General features: G+C 40.1%; 1 protein-coding gene across 1 annotated transcript in view; it reads left to right on the top strand.

Moving 5' to 3' along the window:
• NCKAP5 (NCK associated protein 5) overlaps positions 1-25,514 on the top strand; it is a 526,585-nt gene that overhangs the window by 244,021 nt on the left and 257,050 nt on the right. Inside the window, exon 6 of the mRNA XM_054970102.1 lies at positions 14,479-14,628. Within this exon, the coding sequence (XP_054826077.1) occupies positions 14,479-14,628 (150 nt within the window). The remainder of the gene's footprint in view (positions 1-14,478; positions 14,629-25,514) is intronic.

The raw sequence follows: 25,514 nt of genomic DNA, 5'->3' as shown, positions 1-25,514 counted from the left end.
TATGGAGGAACTCTCCATAGGATTGCAGTATAAATCAGCTAAAATGTATTTAATTGGGTGACAGACCTGCTTTTTTTCTCAACACACATGAAGATGACTGGCAGCAGCTCTCTGGGGTCTCAGGTAGAGGTCTTTCCTATCATCTACATCTGCATCATTTTTGACTGGAGATTGCCAGGGATTGAACCTGAGACCTTCTGTGTGCAAAACAGAGACTCTTCCACTGAACCGCAACCCCTCCCCCTAAAGTCTTATAACAGTTATGGACAAGATGAAGGCATCTTAAAATTTTAAAACTTGGTCAAATATTATAGGAATTTTTTTAAAAAATAGTCTGATTGTCTCTAGTATGCCTCTTAGCAAGAGCTGATGATGATACCCTATATCTCTGGAACTGTGATAAGTTACTTTTGCTATGTGCAGCCTGTTCAAATTAATATTTGTGTAGTCATAAAAGGTACTTCTTTACAATAAACACTTTTGATCTATTGACCACTAGCTGCATATTTGTTCCCCTCCCCTTCGAACCTAATTATTGTTCGGGGATATATAAAACTGAGTTCTTATTACAATATCAATACACCTGACTCCAGAATAAATATTGGTGCTAATGAACTTTAAGTGTTGCACAGTAGTCATGTCACTGGAATAGTAATCAGAGGAACACCAGAGCATGCATTATTATCATGAAATTCTGCTGGGACTTGTCAGGATTCCTTACAATGGGAAGTTCTGAGGCCGTTTAGTAGAGGTGACTGTCTAAGGTAGGTTATAAACTGAATTTTCAGAAAGGTGACACCATTTTTGTTATGCAAATAATTTGGTTGTGATAAGGGATACAAATAGAACTGTGCTCAGTTCCTTCCGAATTGATTTTGTGTAGCTCTAACCAAGAGGAAAATTTCAATACATAAAGCCCAAGATTAAATATAATATAAAATATACTAGAATATTTTGTACCTGTATTGAAAACTTCTTGTGTGCTCTATCAAGTATGGGCCACACCTTTCACTCCATATTCATTACAGGTTTTCCCATTAAGATGTTTATTGTTTTCTACATAGAATTGTAAACATATCAACAAACAAACCTCATTTAATCCTATTCATTAGTTGTGAAGTATGCTGTGTTATGCTATACTATTAAGCCTCTGTCCTAGGCAGAGGACAAGAAGATGGAACATTTGTGGATCCAACACCACCAGGCAAATGATGAGGAGATGAGGTGGGCCTAATTTGTCTCTAGTAGTTGATGTTGGTACAAACCAGTAATGTCATCTGTACAGACATGGTGGTGCATTTGTAGAACTTGGATTATCCTGGTAGTATACAATCCTGTACTGTCTGTGATTGTGGCTGCCATTACTGGTAAGTTAATGGACCAAGCTTGCAGAAGCAAGACTTCAAGATTGCCCATTACTTTTTAGTAATATACTTGCAGGTATATTAGATTTTGTGCCCAAGCACTTTTCTCAACTAGGACAGCTAAAGCTGCCAGGGAGGCAGCAGCTGAATTTTTGTCTCCCCAAGCACATGGCTCCTCTCCATGTATAATTTGATAGCTATAAAATCAGACTTCAGTTTGGAAGCTCTTCCAGGAAACAGTTTTAGATTCCAGTGTATATCCTTTGTGATCATGGGCAAGCCATACAATCTCTTTCTTTGTAACACATTTTCCCTTCTGTAAAATGAATAAAATACTATTTTACACCTCTCCAGAGTAGCAGAACAAGGTACTTTTGTTGGTGTCTGCAAAAAAAAAAAATTCAATACAAGAGCTTTGATGTTCCATTATAAACTTGAAAAGAGGCTTGTTTTTATAAAGGTTTGATGTAGCATGCAAATTTTTTGATTATAAATGAACTAGTTTCAGGTGAAAATTAGAACTTAGAAAGGTAAACGAGCTTGCTTTCAATTCTACATTAAATCAATATGAACGTTCAGTAGGCAAAACACAAAGAAACAAAAGCTGTTCATTTGGCACCTCCTTGCCTTATATTTACAGCTTGTATTAAGCATCAGCAGCATTTGCAGAGGGAAGAAGTATGTGTGAAAGATGAAAAAAAAAGTTTCATCTTTGCACTGAAAATTACGAGAAAAATGTACAAAACTGGAACATTAAAAAAATACTGTTTTCAAAAGATGATGGAGCATAGGGAATGGGTGTGGCATCATCTCTCCTTACTCTTCTGCCAGCAGAATTTTGGCTAATACAAGAGTCTCTTTCAGCACAAGAGAGAAATAAGAGATTGTTGCTTGATTCCCCCTCTTTATTTAAGTCTTCTGTGCCCTGTGGCATTTTGTTAAAACCTCTTCCATGACTCCAAGCATCTGGGGAAGCTGGTTTGGGAAGGAAGTGGTATGAAAAATCTTAGAGTACCTTCTGCTCATGGTTTGTAGAATTCAACTCAGTATTTTTTAGACCTATGTTAAATACTATGGTCACACTGGAATATAGGCTAAAATTTTTGTAGACAAGGGGAATTCAATTTTTATTGAGACAGTCAATGACCAGCACAAGTCGAATAAATACAATTCTTAAAAGATAAAAGAATCATACAGAAGGGGACACCGTTCTTGGAAGAAATACAGTTCTTTACATTTAAAAGTCTTACAAAAGACATACCAGTTAAATATTTCAAACAGTGCAGGCAGAATCAGAGATTAAGTTTCTAGATGGTTAAAATTCTTGTTTGGTGCATAACATTTCCTGGCAGATTTTACAGACAGCTGTGTGGAATCTTGTGCTGAGTGCTGTAACCTGTGGGTTAACACCCATAAGTAGTGCCCTGTTCATCTGTGCAGAGCAGCCAGGATGCCTTCTAAGTAATGGGGAAATGATCTTTAGGCAAGTTTCTTGATATAGCAGACAGTAAAGTATGTTCTAAGGTTTCGACTTTTCCATTGCCAGAGGGGCAGACCCTTTCCTACACAGGGATCTTTCTATATCTCCCCTCTACCACTGCAGAGGGGAATACTATCCATCTAGCAAGAGAAAATACCCTCCTTTGGCTCAAAGTCTCCAGTGTTGAGAGGTAAACAGCTGGGGCGACAACATATCTCAGGTGCTCAGGAACTAAAATTGGTGTTCTGCTAATGTCACCCTGGCGTTTAATGTCTAGCAACCTTTGCTTTATAGTTGCTTTTGCGTGATTGAATCCCATTTCTAGGATAACTTATGGGGAGAAACCCAAACTTATCAGCTTGTGGTGCAACAAGAGGAATTAGTGTGTCTTTGGGGTAGGTACAGCTATATTTTGCTTTTTATAATATAGCCGTTGATTCCTCTTATCTTCTTTTTTTCTTTTTCAAGGGAGAGATTTCTCTTTAATTTCTGTTTGTAAAGAAATTAATACACCCTTTTGTAACTTCAGCCCTTGCAGTTAATTGATGTTTTATACGCTACAGGGTGGTGCTCTGGCAGAAGGACGTTGCCTGCCCCTGAGCATCCACAGGGGGAAATAATTTTGCAGAAACTCCCTTCTTGCCTTTTTGATCAAAATGGAATAGATTAGAAACAGCCTGAATTTCTAACAACAGGAAAAGAATTGGTGGATTTCACAGAGAAAATGGGTCGAGAGGGAGCAGGAGAAACAATGTTTTCCCTAAGCGATTCTGACATTCATATTAATTCAACTAATACTAACAGATAGCAACGGTATTGTCTGAGGAATCAATGTAATAGGCTAATCTGTGATATCAGTATACATAGTTCATGCTTTGGGGAGGGGTTGTAGCTCAGTGGAAGAGTTTCTGCTTTGCAGGCAGAAGGTCCCAGGTTCAGCACCTGGCATCTCCAGTTAAAAAACACCGGAAAGTAGATGATGTGAAAGGCCTTCACCGGAGAACCCGCTGCCAGTCTGAGTAGACAAGACTGACCTTAATGGACAAATGATCTGATTCAATATGAAGCAGCTTCATGTATGTCCATGTGTGAAGAAGAGAGAGGCTTGTTTCCAAGACTTCACACACACAGTGCAAGATTGACTTAAAACAGAAATGATACTGGGGGAACCAGGCAATGCGATTGTTCTTTTTATTTCTGGTATCTGTGCTTCTGGTTTCCTCTATAGAATGCCTATAACTCCCCCAAATTGCTTACACTCATCATCTAGGAACAGACTGGGGGAGATATAAAAGTTCTGTTTTGAATGAGGAAGAGAAATACTCATGTTTGTTTCCCCTTGCCACATTATTGAATCTGAAAGGGCTGTCAGTGTAAAGAAGATCAATCTTGGCATGAAACAGATGTGTACAGTAGTGGTGCAATAGTGACATCTCTCTTGGGTGTAATCTGGACAGGGATACAAAGCAAACATATAGTACATTGAAATTTCAAAAAGAGTCCAGTAGCACCTTTAAGACTAACCAATTTTATTTTAGCATAAGCTTTCGAGAATCAAGTTCTCTTCTTCAGATGCCTGATACAGAGACTGGTCAAACACAGAAGAGCAGAGGGAAGAGGCAATTAGGGGGGGAGGGGGAGGGAGCAATCAAAACATTCCTTTGCTAGTATATGTAAACATCTCCTTTTGGTGTGTGTATCAGTTGGCTTCAAAGGAGTTTGCCCTGTTAGTTTGTAGAAGCCAAACAGCTAGACCATCCAATTCCAATGCATTGGAATTGGATGGTCTAGCTGTTTGGCTTCTACAAACTAACAGGGCAAACTCCTTTGAAGCCAACTGATACACACACCAAAAGGAGATGTTTACATATACTAGCAAAGGAATGTTTTGATTGCTCCCTCCCCCTCCCCCCCTAATTGCCTCTTCCCTCTGCTCTTCTGTGTTTGACCAGTCTCTGTATCAGGCATCTGAAGAAGAGAACTTGATTCTCGAAAGCTTATGCTAAAATAAAATTGGTTAGTCTTAAAGGTGCTACTGGACTCTTTTTGATTTTGCTACCACAGACTAACACGGCTAACTTCTCTGCATCTATTGAAATTTCAATAACTAACTTTACATTTTATAATGCTTCCTTCTCAGTTTGAGCAAAGTAGATTAGTTTTCAAGGTGGTAAATGAATAGTCAGATGACAGCTTGTTAATTGGCTTCAGGGCAAAAAGAGTCTCACAGCTTCCCGTTGGCCCTTTGTCTACTGTGTAACACAGTAAAGCATGCTATGCTAATTATTTTCCAACGAGGTCTATCTGTCCATGTGCAGTCCTTTCCCCTCTATCTGTAACTGAAAGCCTGTTCCAAGTAGGCAAATAACTAATTATGCTATTGGAATGAAATTGGAACTCAAGCCACATGCTAGGTGAGAATAGACTAGGAGTTAAGGCTGGGTAACCAAGAAGGCAAGGACTATTCCCCTGCTGTGTCAGGCACTTTACAGTGTTCAAATGCTGAACTAGGATTCAGAGTGAGAATGACATTACAGGTGTGAATTTGATGTAGGTAGAAGTGAAAGTGGCTCCTAGTAATAAGCGGAAGTGAGGAAGAAGTGGTTAGTAGTGACCCTTGCACACTGCATAGGTAAGGTCTGGATGATCAAAATGCTTATAAAGCACAGAAAGTGTCGCACCAACTTAGTTCTTGTGGGTGAATAAAGGTAGAATGTCAGGAGAGTTTATTAGGGAGTGTAGCTCTTAATTCTGAAGTCCTTTATGACTTTGACTCTTTTGAAAGGAGGCCCCTTTATATTCAATAGGCCATACCATATTTGGTTTGCATATGCTGCTGCAATGCCTGAACCGATGTTCGGAGACCAAAGTATGGTTCCTTTTTAATAGACCCAACCTCCAAGTGGCACCTGGAGATCTCCCAGAATTACAACTGATTTCCAGATGACAGAGATCACTTCTCCTGGAGAAAATTATACCTGGCAGAGATCCCTCCCTCTCCAGGATCTATCCCCCAAATCTTGAGGAATTTCCCAGCCTAGAGTTAGGAAACCTAGAATGCCCTGATATTTCTTTACTAGTTTCAAAAGCATAATGTATGACAACAACACTTAGCTGTATGTAAATAATTGTCTTCCACCCCCACAAAGGTTTGTATCAGAACCTTTTTGTAGCCCTCCAAACTCTCATTAGATTGCATTGGAAGAGGTAGACTAGAGATAAAGAGTATTTTCTCTATCAGCTTTAATAAGAGTGTCTCCCTGTTCTACACATTTAATTAACATTAGTATTGAACTTTTCTCAATACTTCATTTTACTCTCCAGCTTCCTTTTACTCAAAATACCTCTGACTGGAATGTTTTGCAACAGAAATAAATGTTGATGATAGATGGAAGAAGCAATAAAAGCATCATCAGAAAATTTATTAATGTAGCTTTGCAGAGCTGTTCAGTAAGGATGATAGCCTGCAATATTTAGAAGTGTTTTGAGTGAAGACTAATGTAAAGTAGATTTAGATTGATATGCCAGTGGTCATAGGTTCATATTAGCGACATAAAGAAAACACTTTGTTCTGTGATCTATCATAAGCGTTTAATCTGAGGAATTTTACAGAATTTCAAATACAGAGTCAAGAGAGAGAAGTTTTATAAGTTTTTCCTGACTGTCATAATGTTAAACCGTGAACAAATTTGTGTGTGTGTGGGGTGGGGGGATGTCTCTGAAACCTTCCAATGTTTTTGCTTTAAATTTTACCAGATTGCATTGAGCAAAAACTGTTAGCTGTGTGTTTGTGTGTGTATGTGTGTGTGTGTATAAAATGTTGTTACATTTGCTGATGGCATGTCTAAAGCAAAGGCATTTTCTGTTCTGCTCTGTTGCCATCAGAATGTAAAAACAATTTTTTTAAAAAAAGCTGGGGTCTCCATCTGTAAGTCAGATAAGTAATTTTATGCAGCCTTGGTTTTTGTTCTTAGTAGGTAGCTTGTTTAGGATTTTAGTAACAGCAAGCAGTTTAGTCATAGTCTTAATAGGCTGAGAGGTTTCCATTCAGAAGGAGAGAAAGATGCATTTTTAAAAACTCACTAAAAAAATAGAAACCTTGAGATTTTAGAAGCCTCATTATCATACACTCCACATAGAACTAAAGGCAAGCTTGAACTTCAGCAGAGATTCCAACTTATAGCTTTGGATATGAGTATATAAAATGCCTTTTTATACTCCCAGTGCCCTTGAGTTAGAATAGGTAAGAAGGGAGATTAAAGGTCTATGCTAAAATTCAGTGAGCAAATTTAAGAGTGGCTGAGCTTGAAAATTCTGTATTGGGCCATAACAAACTAATCTAGACAATATCTAAGGACAATAAGACCTTGGGAGCAAAATAGATGACTCTGAGAATAGAGGAAGACTTAAGAATTAGCAGCAAATCGCTAAAGCCATTTGTGCATAGCATAGTTTTCCTTCCCTCCCCTTTTAAAGCTAGCAGTGTGAAGATTCCTTACAATAAAATTGCAAGTTGCCATACATAAGCTGACTCCTTCCTTACGTAAGCTGACTGGCTCCTCACCTCACATGTTCTTTATCTTAATCTGCCCATGGAATAAGTCATGGTTTGTGCCGTATGAAGAGTAAAGCTAAATATCATGCATTGAAAGCCAAATGATATACTTTTCACTCACAGGGATACTACATTTGGCACCACACTTAAGTTTTAGTTGCCATAAAGCAATTTTGTATAATTTGGTACGGTTTCTGCTTAGTGAGCATGAGAATGTTTTTAACAAGATAATAATGGGAATTTTGAAAGCAATTTTGAATGGGTTAAAATGGCCAGCCAACCAATCTCCCAGGGCTGGCATAGACAAGCTATTCAAAACCTTCCCTATAGTTTTCCTCTCTTCTTATTTTTTTTCTGCTCTGCCCATTCATTATCCTTTCTTTACATTGCTCCCCCTTTTCATTAAGTTATAGCAGTTCAAGCCTTGGCATCATTTTTCTCCTCGTTGCTGTCCTCTCCCACTTAATTTTTTTATAAGCCCAAGCCTCTTTTTCCTCCTTCTGTTATTCTTTACCAGTCAGTATTTTCTCTCCCATTTTTAGCCCATTCAACACAGTATCTAGCATAGCCATAAATTAATCTAGATGGTGGTAGAAAGTGCCATCAAGTCATATCTCACTTATGGTGAGCCTTGCTAGGGTTTTCAAGGCAAGGGACTAACAGAGGTAGTTTACCATTACCTCCCTCTGCAACCTTGGTCTTCTTTGGAGGTATCCCATCCAATTATTAACGAAGGCTGACCCTGCTTAGCTTCTGAGATCTGATGAGATTGGGCTTACCTGTAATATCCAGGCCTGGGTACATTTGGATATACTCCAGCTAAAAATGAACCCAATTTTAGCTGTTTTGGGTGTGCTTGGGGATATCAAACATGGCAAAACAGCCATATGGTGATGCCAACTTCTTCTCCTGCTACATCTGGGGAGAGAAATGGGAGGGCAATCACTAAAATGATCCTGACTTTTCAGGTCTCCTCCCTAAAAGAAACCCCTGAAAAAATCTCGCAATACTATAGGAAGTCCCCAAAACTTCAGATAATGGAAAGCATGGCCTTCTTGAAATCTGGATCCAAAATTATCACGAACAGTTTTGAACTGCACACCCCTAGTAAGGATACATCAAACCAGAATCTGAATCCAGAGATTGAAGCTGGTTTGTTAACCTCAGTTGGGCTTAGTTCAGACATCACACAAATCCATGGTTTAATGAATCTGTAGTTAATTTGTATAAAGTGTTAATCTTAAGTATGATTTTACACAAATTATGATTCTGGCTTAGTGGTCACTCAGCACCACCTTCATTGCAGGCTGGGATATATGCAAGCCAAATCCTGCTTTCACAAGCTAACCATAGTGAAAATAAGTCTTGGCTTCATGGTGTGTCTCAAGCCATTGTCTTCATCAAGACCGTTCCATTGCCTAGATCCTTGGCCTCTCATAGAACCCACCTATTAAGAGGTAGATTAGAAGGTGGCGGGGGGGGAGAAAACAGTGGGCAGGCTCAGGCGACGCATCAGTCACTGCTGCTTTTTCACCTCTGCCTCGGCCCCAGAACAGAGAGAGTTGAAAGACATTGTAAGCCATGTTGCATGGAAAGTGTGGTGGGACTAGTGGGCTAGTGGGACTGGGAAAGGAAGAAAGTATTGGCTACAGCAGTAAGAGGAGGAGGTGACCAGATCTTACAAAAACCCTAGTATATTTGTAAGAAACATCGGTTTGAGATATTATATTCAAAAGTAGATATTCATGTTCTTTTGCAACCCCCCCCCCCCATCCCTTTTTATTGTACATATCAATTGCTTGTTTCTCCACTGTGGTACGAAACAGAAAATACAGATTATAGCCATCTGGTACTGAATAATGAAGTGCTACAAGTTAATAATGAAGGGCAAGCTTCTAAAATATGCAAATCTGTGTACAGCAGAAAATAGGATTCCTGAGCTTGTGCGGCACAGTTGTCTCTCAGAAATGGGTTGCCCTTTACAGGTGTTCAGAATCTACATTAATAGGTGATAATTCCCACTCCAGATCTAGCTTCTTTCTAAAGTTCTTATCTCTTTCTTCAACTTTGCTCAGTAATCATGAATGATACCTTGTAAATCACAGAAACGAACATTTGTACCATTGGGGTGTACCTATAACTTATCCTAGGCTGAAGTGAAACTGTAGCACATACATCCACTTACTTGTGGTCATTATTACTTAAATATAAGTCGTTTTCTTCAGAGAACTAGAAGATCAGAATGATGGCATGTATTAAAAGAGCCTATCATTCTGACTATAACAACAATGGATAGTAATTAAAAATTATAACAAATCTTAGTCATATTCTTACTAAGTAAAAAGGTTCAGCACTTGTTTTACAGTCAGCCCAGCTCTCTGACAGATTTTGTTCAGGGCCTAACATGGTGGCATTTCAGAAATTATTTGTAATTTATGGCTTGGTTTACAATAATTTGTAGCCCCACATATTGTGAGATGTGTTTGTGCCAAATTGGTAGATTACTCAGCCTGATTTAAGAATGGCATGGAGTTCCCAATCAATGTGAATTATTAGGAACGTAAGTACTGTTCAGTTTGAACTAGAAATAACTGTCTTGCCAAGGAGTTTGAAGAGAAAATATTTTAAATGAACATGATTTAGTGGCCTTGTCAAGTATCTCATCTTGAATAGTGTAGCATAAGCTGCCTAAAAAAACTGTTTGTGCTTAAGATGTAGGGCCTCGATTACTGTCTTTTGTTTGATGATGACTAAAGCCTAACAATTAGAATAGTTTAGAGTGTGGACAAAGTGTGCCACAAGTTGAGTCTAGAATAAGAGGTGTCACTCTACAGAGCATTATAGCACATCATTTATTTCTCTATGGCTTAGTATGGTTTTGCTGGATTACAGAGTAGGGAAGCAGGCAGTAGTACAATGTGGGATAACCCACAAGAGGTCAGACCTTATTGTGACACAAGACCTGATGCAGCAATTTTGATGAAGCTAAGCAGGTCTGGGGCCCCATGTACCACCACCTTGAAGTTCATGGTGGAAGAAAGACAGGACAGGATATAAATGAAGTAAATGAAGTCCACGGCATGTTCTGTTGTTATTTAGGAATGTTAGAGACTTTCTGCTGGCTGGCTGAGTACACAATAATGTGTATACAGTCAACCCAGCTCTCTGGCAGATTTCATTTACGGCATAACATGGTGGCACTTCAGAGATTATTTGTATATTGCTCATGTGGAGGTTTGGTGTAGTGGTTAAGAGTGCGGGACTCTAATCTGGAGAACTGGGTTTGATTTCCCACTCTTCCACTTGAACCCTGCTGGGTGACTTTGAGTTAGTCACAGCTTCTAGGAGTTCTCTCAGCCCCACCCATCTCACAGGGTAATTATTGTTGTGGGGATAATAATAACATACTTTGTAAACCGCTCTGAGTGGGTGTTAAGTTGTCCTGAAGGGCAGAATATAAATCAAATGTTATTATTCTTATTACTCAGAATTACTATAGAATGTGGGTGTCTTCTTATTTAACAATATAGGTCCAGTAATGCAATATGGAATGCTGCAAGATGTTTTCATTAGAAAGATGAAGAAAAAGTTGGTAGCAAATCCTCGTAGGGTTTATGAGTGCAACAAGAAGTCTCTGGACTAAGATCCTACTGACATTACCCAGACTGACATTTAGGTCACATGATTTTGCTAGCTTCATGGGCCCCTATGGCAACCAGACCCCTAGAATTTTGTCCCCCTAGATTCTCGCTCTTGGCAGCCCTGAGTCATAGGGCTTCTAGATTCCAATGAACTATTCTATATATATATATATATATATATATATATATATATATATATATATATATATATATATATATATATATATATATATATATATATATATATATATATATAGTCTCATCAAATTAAGTAGGACTTACAGGTAAGGATGTGCAGCTTTAATTGGTAAATGTGATGTATTTTTTAGTATCACTGAAGCTATATGTAGTAATGATGGGCCTGGCACTGAGGCACAGCAGAACTTCCACCCCCAACACACCCAAACATTGTACACATGCATTGAATTCAGTTGCCCAAGTGGCATAGAAGTGATTTTTGTGAAAGCCTATGTGTGGCTTGGATCCTGAATAGCACAAGTGGAGCTGAGCTCGTGCATAAAACTTAGCTGCCTCCAGTGCCCTGCTGCAGCACATTGCACTTCCTAAAATGCAGCTGCTAGGGGTCAGGATTAGAGATGGGCATGGACAGCAATATGAACTAAAACCCCCCACAAACAGCCCAATCAGCTGTTCGCAAACAAGCTGTTCGTGAGGCCCCATTCTAAACAAATAGGTGGTCGTTGCAGACAGTCTGGCACCTACAATCAATTCCCATGGCAACTCAGGCAGGGATTGTCTGAACTCTGTTTGAACTCCTGCTGTTGTCCTGGAACCCCCAATTTAAGCCCAATTTAGCTTGATAGGCAGGTCTTCCTTCCAAGTGTGGATTGGAGCTCCAAATTTGTTACAAGAGGAAAAGACCAGGGGGGAGAGGGGCTCCCAGCTCTGGCTTTCAGGGAGAGACAGCTGCTGTTAGAGAGACAGGGTGAGTGCATTGGAGCTTGAATGTTCTTTGTGTGTGGTAGGATAGGGATCTACCCCTTGAGGTTTCAGGGCTGCTGCCAGGCTCTGGGGCCAAGCTATTATTTATTATTGGTACCTTTCCTGCTGCCTGCTCAAGTGGGGTTTCTGGGAATTGTGCAGTAGGGATCTACCCCTTCAAGTTCCAGGGCTGCTGCCAGGCTCTAGGGCCAAGCTATTATTTATTATTGGTAACTTTCCTGCTGCCTGCTCAGGTAGAGTTTCTGGGAGTGGTGCAGTAGGGATCTTGATGGCTGGAGGAGAGCCTGCTGGCCCCCACGAACAATGAACAACAAACATGTTTGTGAACAGGATCATGTTTGTCAATGTTCGTTGTTCGTGGATGGCAACGAACAATGAACACCATGTTCATGTTTTTTTCTGTTCGTGCCCATGTCTAGTCAGGATACTCCCAGAATCTGCAGGAGGTACAGCAGGTTTCTTCTGTAGAATTGGGAGTCCACAAAAAGACTCCTTGTTCCTCCACTTCTGCCAGCAAAAACTGGTTTTGGAATCAAGCCTGTATCTTTTGAGAATGGGATTTGATATAATTTGATTCTTTTCTATTTAGCTTGTTCGTGTTGTTACAGAGTGACATTGCTGGCAACAACTTGCTGTAGTATTACTTTTCTGCCATCAGTGCCCTCAAATGTGTTTCTTGTTTAGTTGACATACAGTGTGAATTTTTGACTCTGCTAACTTGGAACTGGATGTCAAAAAAAAAAAAAGATTGCAAAGGGCTATATATAAAACCCTAAGTCATAGATATCTGCAATGCACTTTGAAAATAAGCTTCATTTATTCCTGCTCCATAGAAAAAAATGAGGGTCTTGCCACATGCTGTCATTTGAAAAATATATGAATTTGGTTTTAAAATGCTTTTGTATAGTAAAGAAGGATTGTTTCTCACCAGTAAGGTTAGTTTATTTTGGAACTAAAACCTATAGGCCATTTTTGAGTGGTGCATCATGATGCTGTTTGACGCTCTCTTTTTTGATAGATAGTTGAGATTAGACATGGGCCCGATCCAAAAAAAAACCTCCGATTCAGCCGTTTGTGGATCTGGGCTGCTGCCGAACGCAGGCCACCGATTCTAAACGATCAACTCTCGTTTCCAGTCCGCAATTGGGAATCGGGGAGGCCAGCGCCCAGGGCAACCGTAGTCAGGCTCTTGCGCGCGTGCGCGCACTCCTGAGTTGCCCCAGCCCATGCAGCAAGCCAGCTGTCCCGGTGCGCTGCGGAGCTGGCATCAGTGCGAGTGGCTCAGAGGCTGCCCGCGCCGTTCACCTGCCCCGCAAGATAAGGGCCGGCCGACTTGCCCACGCACCCCTTGTCTTGGGGAAAGGCAAATGGCGCAGGCGGCCTCCCAGCCTCCCGCGCTGCCTTTTGCCTTTCCTTTGTGCTCACCCCCTTCCCCCTCCTTCCCTGGGGTTGCTGCTCCGTGGTTGGAAGGAAGCCTGCTAATCAAGGAAAGCTGAGCTTCCATTCGTGTTTCGAGGGTGACAGAAGGAGGGCAAACACAGCTCATTTCCCTGACTCTGTTGCCCCGGGAATAAATTAGTAGCGCCAGAGTGTCTGCAATTCTGAACAGAAACTGACCCATCCGATCAAGTCCTGAACAAGCAAACTCCCGACCGCTAGATCGGTTGCCATGGACAGAACCGATTAGCTGAGTCACGATGTCGAAAATGCCAAAATCGAGTTTTTTTTGAAATCGTAATTCAAATTGTGCCCATCTCTAGTTGAGATAATGAATTTGCATTTTTCAGTTTGTGAGGTGGGGGGATTCGTCTGACTAATACTGCATGCCCAGAAGAGCTTTTTTCATTGTACAAGTTGTTTTTTTTAGAAAAACCTGGAACCAAGGTGGACTTTGGAAACTAATCTACCACATCACAGGGAAGGGTTTTTTCCCTTTGTTATTTATTTTTATGTGACACAGCTGCAGAAGTAGGGATGCTGCTTTTAGCATCAGCCACATGATAATTGTGATGTGTACCTCCAGTCTTACTCTAGAAAGGCTTTAAAAAAAGGTACTCACACTTAGCAAAAAAACTACCAGCCAAAAGCAAATTCTCTAATTCCTAGTGAGAATTTAGAAATATGCAAGGTCCGACTTATTCAGGTACATAATCTTCATTCCTCAGAGTGCCCATTTGGGATAGAACTGGATTTAAATGGAATAGAACTGGATTTAAATCCGTATTCCACCACAAATCTCAATGGGCCAGTCACTATCAACCTAATCTAACTAACAGGGCAATTGCGGGCGGGGAGGGGGGAAACCTGTACTGCTTTGAGGTCCTGGAAAGAAGGAAGGGATAAAAAAAAGTGAGCATTGACTAAAAGTTACACTTTCATGTGTTTTGAATGTTTGGGGGTTTGAAGAGTCTTCCTAAACATTTTCTATCAGATATTGTTAGTGCTGATTGATGAAAAATATATTAATCTTTTCAGGACACATTGACACAAGAAGGCAAAAGATGCAAGATAGGTATCGAAGATACTTGCATCACAGTAGATAAAGATTCAGGGAGCAAGTACGGTGGTACTGAAGAAGAGAAAGAAAAAACAAAATTACTGCTAGAACGGCTCAAGGCTCTCGAGGTAAGATAAAAAGGAACTTTGTGCATTAGGGGTCTCCACTTTTATTGGTAATGAATGGCGGTGCAGTGTATAAATCTTATCTTTCTCAGTTCCCTTAAGCTCCCGTTACAAAGTATTTTTTGATCATGATTCATTTAACCAGGATGAGTGAAATGCTCTGTCTTAGAACCACTGAAACGTTCTTTCTCTAATGTCAAGGATCATATATCCTTAAAAAGAAACTTCATAAATATATTTGCTTCAAAATCAAGGCTTGCTCATACTCTCCAAGATTTTAATACATAAAACTTGTGATTTCATTCCATGTGTTCATTTAAGGTGAAACCCACAAAAGGGCTTCACTGCTGTGAATTATCCGGTCGACTTCCATGCTAGTGCTGGAAACTGAGTCCCAAAAGACTCCTGGACTTGCAGCTTCTTGCTGGGAATTGTTGCAAATTCTTCTGCTAGTTACAGCATTGTTGCCGAAAGAACGTTGTGGGGGGACTGAAGGAGCCCGAAGAAGTGTCAGAGCGGTGCCTAAAAGGCCACCATAGTGCTGTTAAGTTTGGGATGGGGCTGGCCTCAATGTATGTAGTGCTTTACTAAGTAAATCAGATAGCAAACCTAGAAAATCTTAAGATGGCCATTGCACTGTATCTGAGGAAAGATTGCCAGGCAATATATGGGGGCTGAATTCCAGTAGACCTATGGTTTATCAAACAAGGCAGGTCTCAGATAAATGTGTATTTTGCCTTTTAAGATTTTCCTTTCTTTGAGTATGCTGAAGATGTTTATATTACACAGGCATTTTCATGGTTACATATACGTTATTTCATAGCATTGATAGTTAACCTAAGTTCTCTGGATCTGGATGAATTTTCTTGTTTGCTGCTTTCTGTTTTCTTTTTTAATCAATTGTTGTTCGGTGGGTTAATGTTCCATGCAGATAATTGTTTCCAATATACTTTCAAATATATTTCCAGTGAGCTCTATTAGCTTAGTTTTCAGTATTGGGTCTGCATAGTTCTTTTAGTTCTTCATTTTCTTTCTGATGATAGGAAGTTGCTTAATGAAGTCACAGCTTTTTTATCAATTGTGGTAAATTGCCTCAAGGAAGAAGGAAAGCCCCACACAGCATTATGGATAGGCAGACTTGGCTGAGGAAGGTCACCAAATAGGATTCCTCCATTGATTCTAGTTTTATGCTTTAGCTTGTTGTTTTTTCTTTTTTAAAAAAACTGTGTGTGCCAATACTTCTAGAATTAATCTACACAGGCAATCTAAGGAGCAATCCAAGAAGAAAAATGAACTACAGGGCCAACATTAATAGTGCCCAAAGATAATTAAAATAAAGTGTTGCTAATTGTATGTTGGTTTAATGTTATATATCCATACCCTGGTGTATTTGTACTTGGGAGATATAAATTTTAATGTCAATTGCTGAAAGCGCCAAGGTTTATTAATCATGAGACATGCAGTTTCAGTTGTGCAATTAGTGGTTTTAATCCTTTGGTATTTGGAGGATAATTAATCTTTGTATTTCATTACTGTATGAACAAAATGAACATAAATAGTTATTAATTAATTCTTCTGGTATAGATGCCAGATTCCTTGATCGCTTCTATTTTCAGTATCATTTTTTAACATTTTCAGATGTGAGGAAGTTCAAAGCTTATCCACTTGTACACAACTGGGTATCTTCTTGCTATTTTTTTTTAAAAAAAACTCTCTATGCACTCCTCTGAGTATATGCAGTATTTGAGGTCACATATAACCAGTAATAGAACATATGGCCTCACAGCCTGACCCATAGGGCATGCAGGGCTAATTCTTCTGTACCAGTCTGTCAGGTTGTTTAGAAGAACAAGAAATTGCACTGGGTTCTCTGGCCATGTTTTCTTAAGTATATATATTCTATATTATTAATTACATTGTATTTATTCTATTAATTATTAGTAATTATTATAATAATTGTTATATGAATTAATTATATAATATGACCTATTATATAATTGTTATATATGAATTCATATATTAATAAACAATAATCAATCGATTAATTATATTCTATATACAGATGCCAAATCATTATGAATAGGTTGCTCATCATCTTCGCAGCTCTGAGGAGCCATTTGATCAAGGAGTTAATTAGTAAAATATTACCACTAAAGAGAGAAGCTGTCTTTTACAATAAGATGATAACAGATAATATTTAATTCTCCAAATTTGGGACAGCTGTGTAGAGACTCTGTGTTTTCTTCCTTCTTGTCCTCCCCTGGTGGTCATAGGGTTTAAGACAATTCTCTTTCCTCTAATTAAGCCTTCCTGTGGAAATAAGCCTCTAAGGGAAGATGAGGGGGAAAGAAGATAGATGCAACATAACTTTAAAATGGTGGATAATCCAAAGAACAGCCAACCCAGGGAGCAGAGATAGATATGGGGTTGCCTAAAAAGGGATAGAAAATACCAAGGGATGAGCACTGAAGGAATTTGGGGATCAAAGGGAATGATTCCTGAACCAGCTATGGAGGTTGACAGACTGTAAGTCTGGCTGGCTGCAAGCTGAGGAAGAGAAAACTAAGGAGCAGGAATGAGAGAAAGATGTGAATGGTAAGTTTCAAGAGAGAAGATACAGTGGCAGAGAAGAGATCGTACTCTACTTGTATTGAAGATGGAATCCTGTAGTCTTGTATCTGGAGTGGGGGAAGGTTTAGGAACAAAACCAATGACAAAATGATGGGGCTTGAAAGACTGTTTTTCTGCTCTTTGTTTTAGGCTTGAGTCTCTTGTGGGGTTGTTGTGATTGGTACAGTACTAGGATTTGCCCTGCCATTGGGCCAGATTCTAGGATTTGGCCTGCTGTTGGGAGATGTGGAATTTTCCTAATAGGGAATTACATCGTTGATATAACGAGTGAGGGACTAATACTGGTAAAAATGGCTCAGGAGATGGGTACTGCTCCTGACCAGATATTTGATTAGGCTTTCAGATTAGTCTGTATTGCGGGGGAGATGCCTTAGAGATCTCAGAGGGTAGATTCGAATCTTACAAGCAAGGTAATTACTTACTGTTTGAGAGCTGGGAGCCTCGGAAGATCGCACAAAAGAACTTTGATTGGTGTGCTCTAGGAGCAAGACTACTTCTCGGAAGTTCCGGAAGTGATTGCATTTTCATAACAGAGAAACTCTGGATTGATATTAAAAGATGGATTCCCTCACACCTCTGCCTGCACTAAGACCACATATCTTGGGGTGCAGAGCCATAACTCTTGGTGAGAGGGAGAGGCTTGAGGCAACATTTCTCCTCCCCATTGCAGTCCTATTGATCCACATGAGAAAGTTTTCTATTTGATGGGAGATTTTTGTGTGTGCAGTTTAAAGTAGATCATCATTATCATTGTTATCACCACCACCACCACCACCACCACCTTCATATATAGTCCACGTTTCTCACTGAGAAGAAGCAGAAAATGGCCTCCTGAACACTTCTGTTTTGCACATTCTCTGAAATGACAGGAGTGTAGCAGCCTACTCGACAACCCTAAACCTTCATGACTAGCTCAGGCAGGCTATTCCAAAGATAGAGGCCGCCACAGAGAATGCACGTGAAGAGGCAGTTTACTGGTCATACCCATTTGTGGGGTGGCATCTTCAGAAGGCTTTGTTCACATGAACGAAGATGTTGCAGTAGGGCTTAGTAGGCGCGGTCCTGCAGGGATGTGTGTACAAGGAATTTGTAGGTGATAACCGGAAACTTGAAATGAATTGACTCTGGTAACAGATTGGAGTCTGCAGAATTGGTGTGGCATTCACCTTCTGCTTCGCACCTGTTAGTAGCTGGGCTGTGGTGCTCTGTACTAACTGGAGTTTCCATCTAGTCTTTAAGGCTAAACTCATGCAGAGTGCATTACAATAGTCTAACCTCAAAGTTATCATAGTGTAGATCCATGTGCTCAGCTCAGGTACAGGGCCCTCATCCAAGCTAAGTGAAGCTAAAAGAATGCCTTTTTAAAAAAGCTGCTTTAACTTGTTTCCAGCAGTAATGTTGGATCCAGTACAACCGCTAGGCTCTTAACTGAAACAGCAAGTGTGACCTGGACCCCATCAAAAGAGGAAAGGACAGTGCCCTTCACAACCTCAGCTTTCCCAGTGATAATAGCCTCCATCTTGTCAGGATTCAGTTTCAACTTTTTCACCCTTAGCCATCCCACAATAATACAGGCACCACCTGTTCAGGACCTCTACAGCATCACCAGCCTATTTGGATAAAGAGCTGGGTGTCATCAGCATATTGATAGCAACTTACTCCAAGCCCATGAATGGTTTCCCCTAAGGGTTTTACATAGAGATTGAATGGCAGGGGGGATTGCACTGAGCCTTGAGGAACCATACAGAGCAATTCCCATACCAATGACTACAAGTTTCCAAAAGTAACCCTTTGAATAGCACCCCTAAGGAAAAATGTAAACCAATGCAAAGCAGATCCCTTAATCTTTGCTTCTACCTCTAAACGTTTCAACAAGATGGCATGGTCTGCAGTATGAAAGGCTGTTAATAGTAAGAGCAACAGAATGGCATAGCCCTTGCCTACATTCAAATGGAGATAATTGGCTAAGACCACCCGAGTCTACTCCATTCTGTAGCCCAGCCTGAAACCCTACTGAAAGGGTCTAGGGCAGATGAGTTGGCCAGGAAGTTCTGGAAATGCCCTGCTACAGGTCTTTCTATCACCTTGTCAGTAAAGGCAAATTAGATAGAGGGTGATATTGGCTACAGATGTTCTTCTCTAACAGGTTTTTTTAAAATAGCAGGTGAATGACCACCTGTTTTATAGCCCAGGGAAAGGTGCCCTATGTCACTAATTGATATATAATGTAAAGTAGCAATTTATTAATATAATTCTTGCATGCTTTCAGTAGCCAGGATGGACAACGATCCAAAATACAAGTGGTGGCTTTACAAATCTCAGGATCCTGTCACCAACTGCTGTAACCAAATCAAAATTATCCATAAACAGACCAAAGTGTGTGTTGGGGATTACCAGTGTCTCAGCCAGCATCCAGATCAGAATGATCAGTTGAGGTTTTCTCAACTAAAACCTTTGCAAAGGTATCACAACTAATCAAAGGATCCTGGGAATTTAAAGACTCAGAATTTTGATTCGATATGTGCCGAAATACTTTAAACAACTGATCTGGATTGGAAGTAGCTCATGCTGTGATGGTAGCAAGTAGGATTGTTTGCAGTGAGCTCTTTAGCGCACTCTGTCAGATTCTGTTTGAATTTCCCCCCAGCACCATTCTAGGCATCTCCCAGTCCTCTTAGGTCTCTCAGTTCCATTACTTCATTGCCCTGCATATGTAGAACATGGCTTATTTGTACACAGACTATCTATAGCCATGAACGAGAAGGTTTTCCTACATTCTTCCAAAAAATTGCAAGGAAGGCTAAATTTCTGTTTTGGCAGTGCATATGTTAATTTAGCGGAGGCATCATAAACTCTTATAGGTGTGCATTCTACCACTCTTAGAACCACTTAAATTGAAGGAAAGCTCCTTAGGCTGGAAAAGGCATATTTAGGTTTAGTTTCTAAATCTGAGCACTGCTGGACACTCAGTTCTCAAATGTGAGAGCATTGAGAGCCTCTCTTGTGCTGCAGTTCTCTGTATTTGCCATGGTAGTTCTGTTTTTTGGTCACAGTATCTGGTGCATCACTCTCTCTGTTTTGTCCCTTTTTTGCTTTTTGGGAATGCTTTGCTTTTTTTAAAAAGAAGTCTGTGTGTGTTGTTAGAATTGTCATTCTTTGGGGTACTGCTCTCTTTCAAGGGTCTCTAGAAGTTAAATCTGTGAGTGGGGAGCAGATGTATCCTCTCTAGAGTCATTGCATACGCATGAGCACTAAGTCACAAAACAGCCTGCCCTTTCACATGCTGCAGCTGTTGAAGGATATTATGGATTGTTAATAACATACGGTAGGCTAATTATGTTTTCCTAGTAGATCTGTAGCTAAAAGAATAAATATTTTCCTAGTTTTTAAAATGATGAAACACTTGCTTCCAGAGAGAATTTATATAGAAGCAGAATTTTTAAGCAAAATAGAGCCAGTGTTGCACAGTGGCTAGAGTGTAAGACTAGGATGAGACTCTAATCCCTACTCTTCCATAGAAGATTACTGAGTGACTTTGGGCCAGTCACATACATTTTTAGCCTAGCCTACGTTACAGGGTTGTTGTGACGATAAAATAGAAAATAGGAGAGCAGTGTAAGCCATTTTGTGTCTTCACTGGGGAGAAAGATGGGGTATTAATAAAGTAAGTAAGTACATGTGGAGTAGTATATTGGGAATGAGAAATAGAGTAAGAAAAGAGGAAGACACAAAATGAGACGGCTTAACTCAATAAAGAAAGCCATAGACTCCAGTTTGCAAGAATTGAACAAGGCTGTTAATACTAAGACATTTTGGAGGTCGTTAATTCATAGGGTCATCATAAGTTGAAAACAACTTGACAGCCTCTCTCTCTTTCACACATGCACGCACGCGCAGTGTTGAGTGTGTAGGTATCTTCTTTGCCGATGAAATAGCTGTAGACTACAGGAAACTTTTTTCTGGTCCTAATTAAACCTTCCAGAAGGCAATCTTAATCTGTGAAGGGAACAGTCACCCAACAGTTTAAGGATCCTAGTGCAAAAGAGATAAAATTGAGTTAAGGGAATATGACTCTTGTTTCCATTTAGCCTAAGAGCCAAAACAGTCCTTACATTTTTTATAGAGTCAGGCCTCTTCCCACAGCCACACAGCAGCTGAGGGAACTGTCTGTTTAAATATAAAGGAGAGCCCAATTGAGCTGGGAACTGCAGCTGACGGAAATGGGACCGGTGGGGTAGTTATTTCCCCTTTTTTGGCTGCTTTGTATGGATGTATTCTACGCATATAGAGCAGCTGGTGAACCAAGACTGAATTCTTTAAAAAAAAATGTAACATCTAGTTTGGCTCCAAGCCACAGGCAAGCTGAAGACTTTGCATGCCCTCACAGTATAAAGATTCCACAGCATGGTAGCCTGAGGGCAGGGAGCATGCTAGCTTTTTCTGCTTCCTCAGATTCCCTCTTTTCCTGCCTACCTGAGGTTTGTCCTGAGCATGGAAAAATCTGCTGTTTGTAGGTTACTGCATTTTGTGCCACAGTGATCTACATGATACTGTCTTCTTTGTTATTAAATGAAGGATGCTACCTAGAAGTATTTTAAGCATTTAAAGGTGAACATGTATACATTTTAATATTTATTTATATACTTACATAGTACATTATTTATAATCTGCCTTGCTCACTGAGAAGGCAAATTACACAGTGTAAGTCAGTGCAGTCAAAGGTGAAATTAACAAACCCTCTGAGGAGTTCTCTTTGCCGGCTCTGTAGGGAGATGTGAAATTCAAACTACGCTTCCCGGCTAACATTGTGTCTCCTTTCACTTGAGCATCCTCGTGTAATTTGTCTCATGTAGTTTATCTCTGAGTTAACTTAGAAGGGACATCTATGTGCAGTGCATTACAGTTGCCAAGTCTTGATGTCACCATGGCATAGATCCAGGTGGCCAGATTAGCCATATTGAGGTAGGGGGCCATCTTCCAAGCTAGCCTGAGTTTGCAAAAAGAATTTTTTGCAGCTGCCTTTACTTGCTTTTCTAGAAGTAATGCTGGTTCCATTATAATCCCGTGGCTCTTAACTGAGTCAGCAAGTGTCAGAAGAAGTGGCGAGCACAGTGCCCTTCAAGAATTCTGCCTTTCAGCATTATTTCTGTCTTGTCTGGGTTTACTTTCAATTTGTTTGCTTTCAGCCAATCAATCAATTTCATTGATAAGATCAATGACCAACACAAGTCATATAAATACAATTCCTAAAAGATAAAAGAATCATACAGAAGGGGACACAGTTCTTAGAAAAAATATAGTTCTTAAAATTTAAATTTAAAAGTCTTACAAAGACACACCAGTTAAAACTTTTGAATAGTGCAGGTGGAAATAGAGATTAAGTTTCTAGATCATTAAAATTCTTGTTTGGCACATAATTTTTGTTGTTGTTGCTTTCAGTCATTTGACCACAGTCATCAAGCAGCAACCCAAGATCTTGACTGCATAGTGTGATGATTTGGATTGTGAAATATAGAGCTGGGTGTTATCTGAATATTGATGGCATCCAATTCTATAGCTACAAATAAGTTCTCCTAAAGGCTTTACATAGAGGTTGAATAACATAGGGGATAAAATTGTGCCCTGTGGAACCCTGCAAGATAGTTCCCATTCTGCAGACAGGTGGTCTCCGACTGCAACCCTTGGAGTCCACTCCACGAGGAATGATTTAAACAAGTCCAAGGCACATCCCTTGATACTCACTTCTGCCTCCAAAACACTTCATCAAGATGACATGGTCTGCAGACAGATCCAGGCATTGCAGCAATGATGTATGTCCTTTGTATGTGTTCAGGTGGAGAGATAATAAACTAAAGCCACCAGAGCTGTCTACTTCCCATACTGGTGCCTGAATCCAGACTGAAAAGGGCCAAAGCACCAGAGTTATCCTAGAAGACCTGGATTTGATCAGATACTGCTCTCTCACTTTGTCCAGAAAGGACATATTGGTAATTGGCCACAACATTTTTGTCTAGGAATGGTTTTATAAATAGTGGGCAGATAACTACTTGTTTGAGTGGCTGAGGGAAGGTACCTTGAGTTAGTGACTGATTTATGATTGACCTCAAGGGCTCATTTATGTGGTCTTGATTTTAACAGCCAAAATGGGCAAGGATCCAGCACTCAGGTAGTGGCCTTCACAGATCCTGTCAATATCCATTGTTGTAACTGGTTCAAAGTCATCCATATGTGAACCAGACTATGTATTAAACATTTCTTCCACCTTGCCTATATAAAAGCTGGCATCCAGATATGAACATATCCATGCTATATTTTGGACAAAAAAAACTTCACAAAGGTATCACAGCTAATTGTCTGTTCCTGAGACAGAAAAGGTTCAGATATAGGATTTAGAAGATGTTGAGATACCTTGAACAACTGGGATGGTCATGAACAAACTGATGTAATGGTTGCAGAGAAAAACATGTTTCTTTCCTGCTTCCATCACTGCTTCATAGGTCTTTCAATGGGCTCTGTAGCATGTTCTATCAGTTTCAGTACGAGTTTTCTGCCAGCGTCTTCCTAGATGCCTTCCCGCCCTCTTTAGGTTACCCAGCTCCCTGGTAAATTGCAGGGCTAGCTTCCTTGCCAAGGGCCAGAGAGGTCAGTGAAGGGTAGTGTTGTCAATAGCCTCAAGGAGCTTCATATTCTAAGCTCCTGCTGCAGCCTCAATAGAACATGTACTTGCAATACTAAGATCCCCCAGGGCATTTTGGAATCTAGAAGGGTCCCTGAGCCATTGTGGGCAAACCATTTTAATGGGTCTCCTCTTTTTGTGGGCTGTTGGAGCTATATTCATTTTTTCCTTCAGTAGGTAATCATGAACCATGGTTCAAGACATATCTCCAACCCTGAAAGAAAACTTTTCTTCAAAGGTTCAGTGCAAAACATTAAGTCCAAGGTGTGACCTCTTTTATGTCTGGGGCCTGTCACTATTTAAGAGAGGCCCAGGGCTGTCAAGGAAGCTCTAAATTCCTGGGCTAGCTGTGATGTGGACCATTCCATATGGAGATTGAAGTCCCCAAGAACAATCAGTCTAGGTGCCTCCAAAACCACACCTGAGAGTACCTCTGGCAACTTTGAAAGCATGCTTACTGGGGAGCGGGGCAGTCGGTAAACAAGCAGAATGCCTAATCATTCTCTAGTTCCCAATGAAAGAGCATGCAGTAATGCCATCTATAGTTTGTACTGGAAGTCTGTGGAAGGACTCACAAAGGATGATATTAAACCCTCCTCCCCGGCCACCATTGTGAGGTTGGTGTTGGACAACATAGCCAGGTAGAGTTAGTTGGGTCAGTAGCTGGGACAGTCATACTATGTCATTTTCCTCCAACCAATTCACAGATGGCCATTCTTTTTTTTCTCAGCTTTCTGTGAATAGACATAAAAGTGAAATATCACAAAGTTCAGAGTTTCCTCATTCGCCATTTTTAGTAATTTAGTTAGTTAATCTTTTTTCGGGTCTTTATCTTTCCCTGCCCAATTCTTTTTCCAGTGTAGTGACTGATAAATACTGTACAATTGTAATCAAAAGAAACAGATAATAATTAACAAATGGTTTGTACTTATTTGCACCCTCAGTAGCTGGAATTCTTGTCAAATTATGATCTTGTGGATAACACAATTCCCTTGTGCCGTTGCTTAAGAAATCTCATTTAATTTACTTCAGTCTAGTGATGATCAAACCTTTTAATTCATACAAAATAATTCCTCTGTGTATGTGGCCTTTTGACGATGATAAAACTTTTTATGAAGTAAATCCCCCGCCCCCCCATTCTTGTCTGTTAACAAAAAAAAAAAGACTGGAGTCTTGGAGGACGGTTGGGGAGAAACTGGAAAATGTCCTATACTGGCAGCTGTTCTTGTCAACCATTGTGTCTTACATCCTGTATGCATCATGCTAGTCAGAGCTGATGTAATACATATCTGCTAAGTATAAACAGGCACAGAGGAATTTGTTTACTTCTGTATTTCTGCTAGGCTGTCAGTGCTGGTTGTGCTCATTCATGCTTGAGCCAGGCATAAATGCTAAAATTACTGGAACAAATTCTGTGATAACAAACATACACCATAAGAATACCAAACAAATTAAATTACTAGAAAAGATATGAAACTCTAAAACATCTCCTGCAAAGTGCTATAAAAGTAAACTCTAGATCCAGTGACCCCCTCCACAGTCACTTACACAAACATAACTCTTCATTTTCTCCCTCCAGCAA

This window comes from Eublepharis macularius, chromosome 2 (assembly GCF_028583425.1).
Source record: "Eublepharis macularius isolate TG4126 chromosome 2, MPM_Emac_v1.0, whole genome shotgun sequence".
Taxonomy (NCBI): domain Eukaryota; kingdom Metazoa; phylum Chordata; class Lepidosauria; order Squamata; family Eublepharidae; genus Eublepharis; species Eublepharis macularius.
This window is presented reverse-complemented; position numbering and strand designations above follow the sequence as displayed.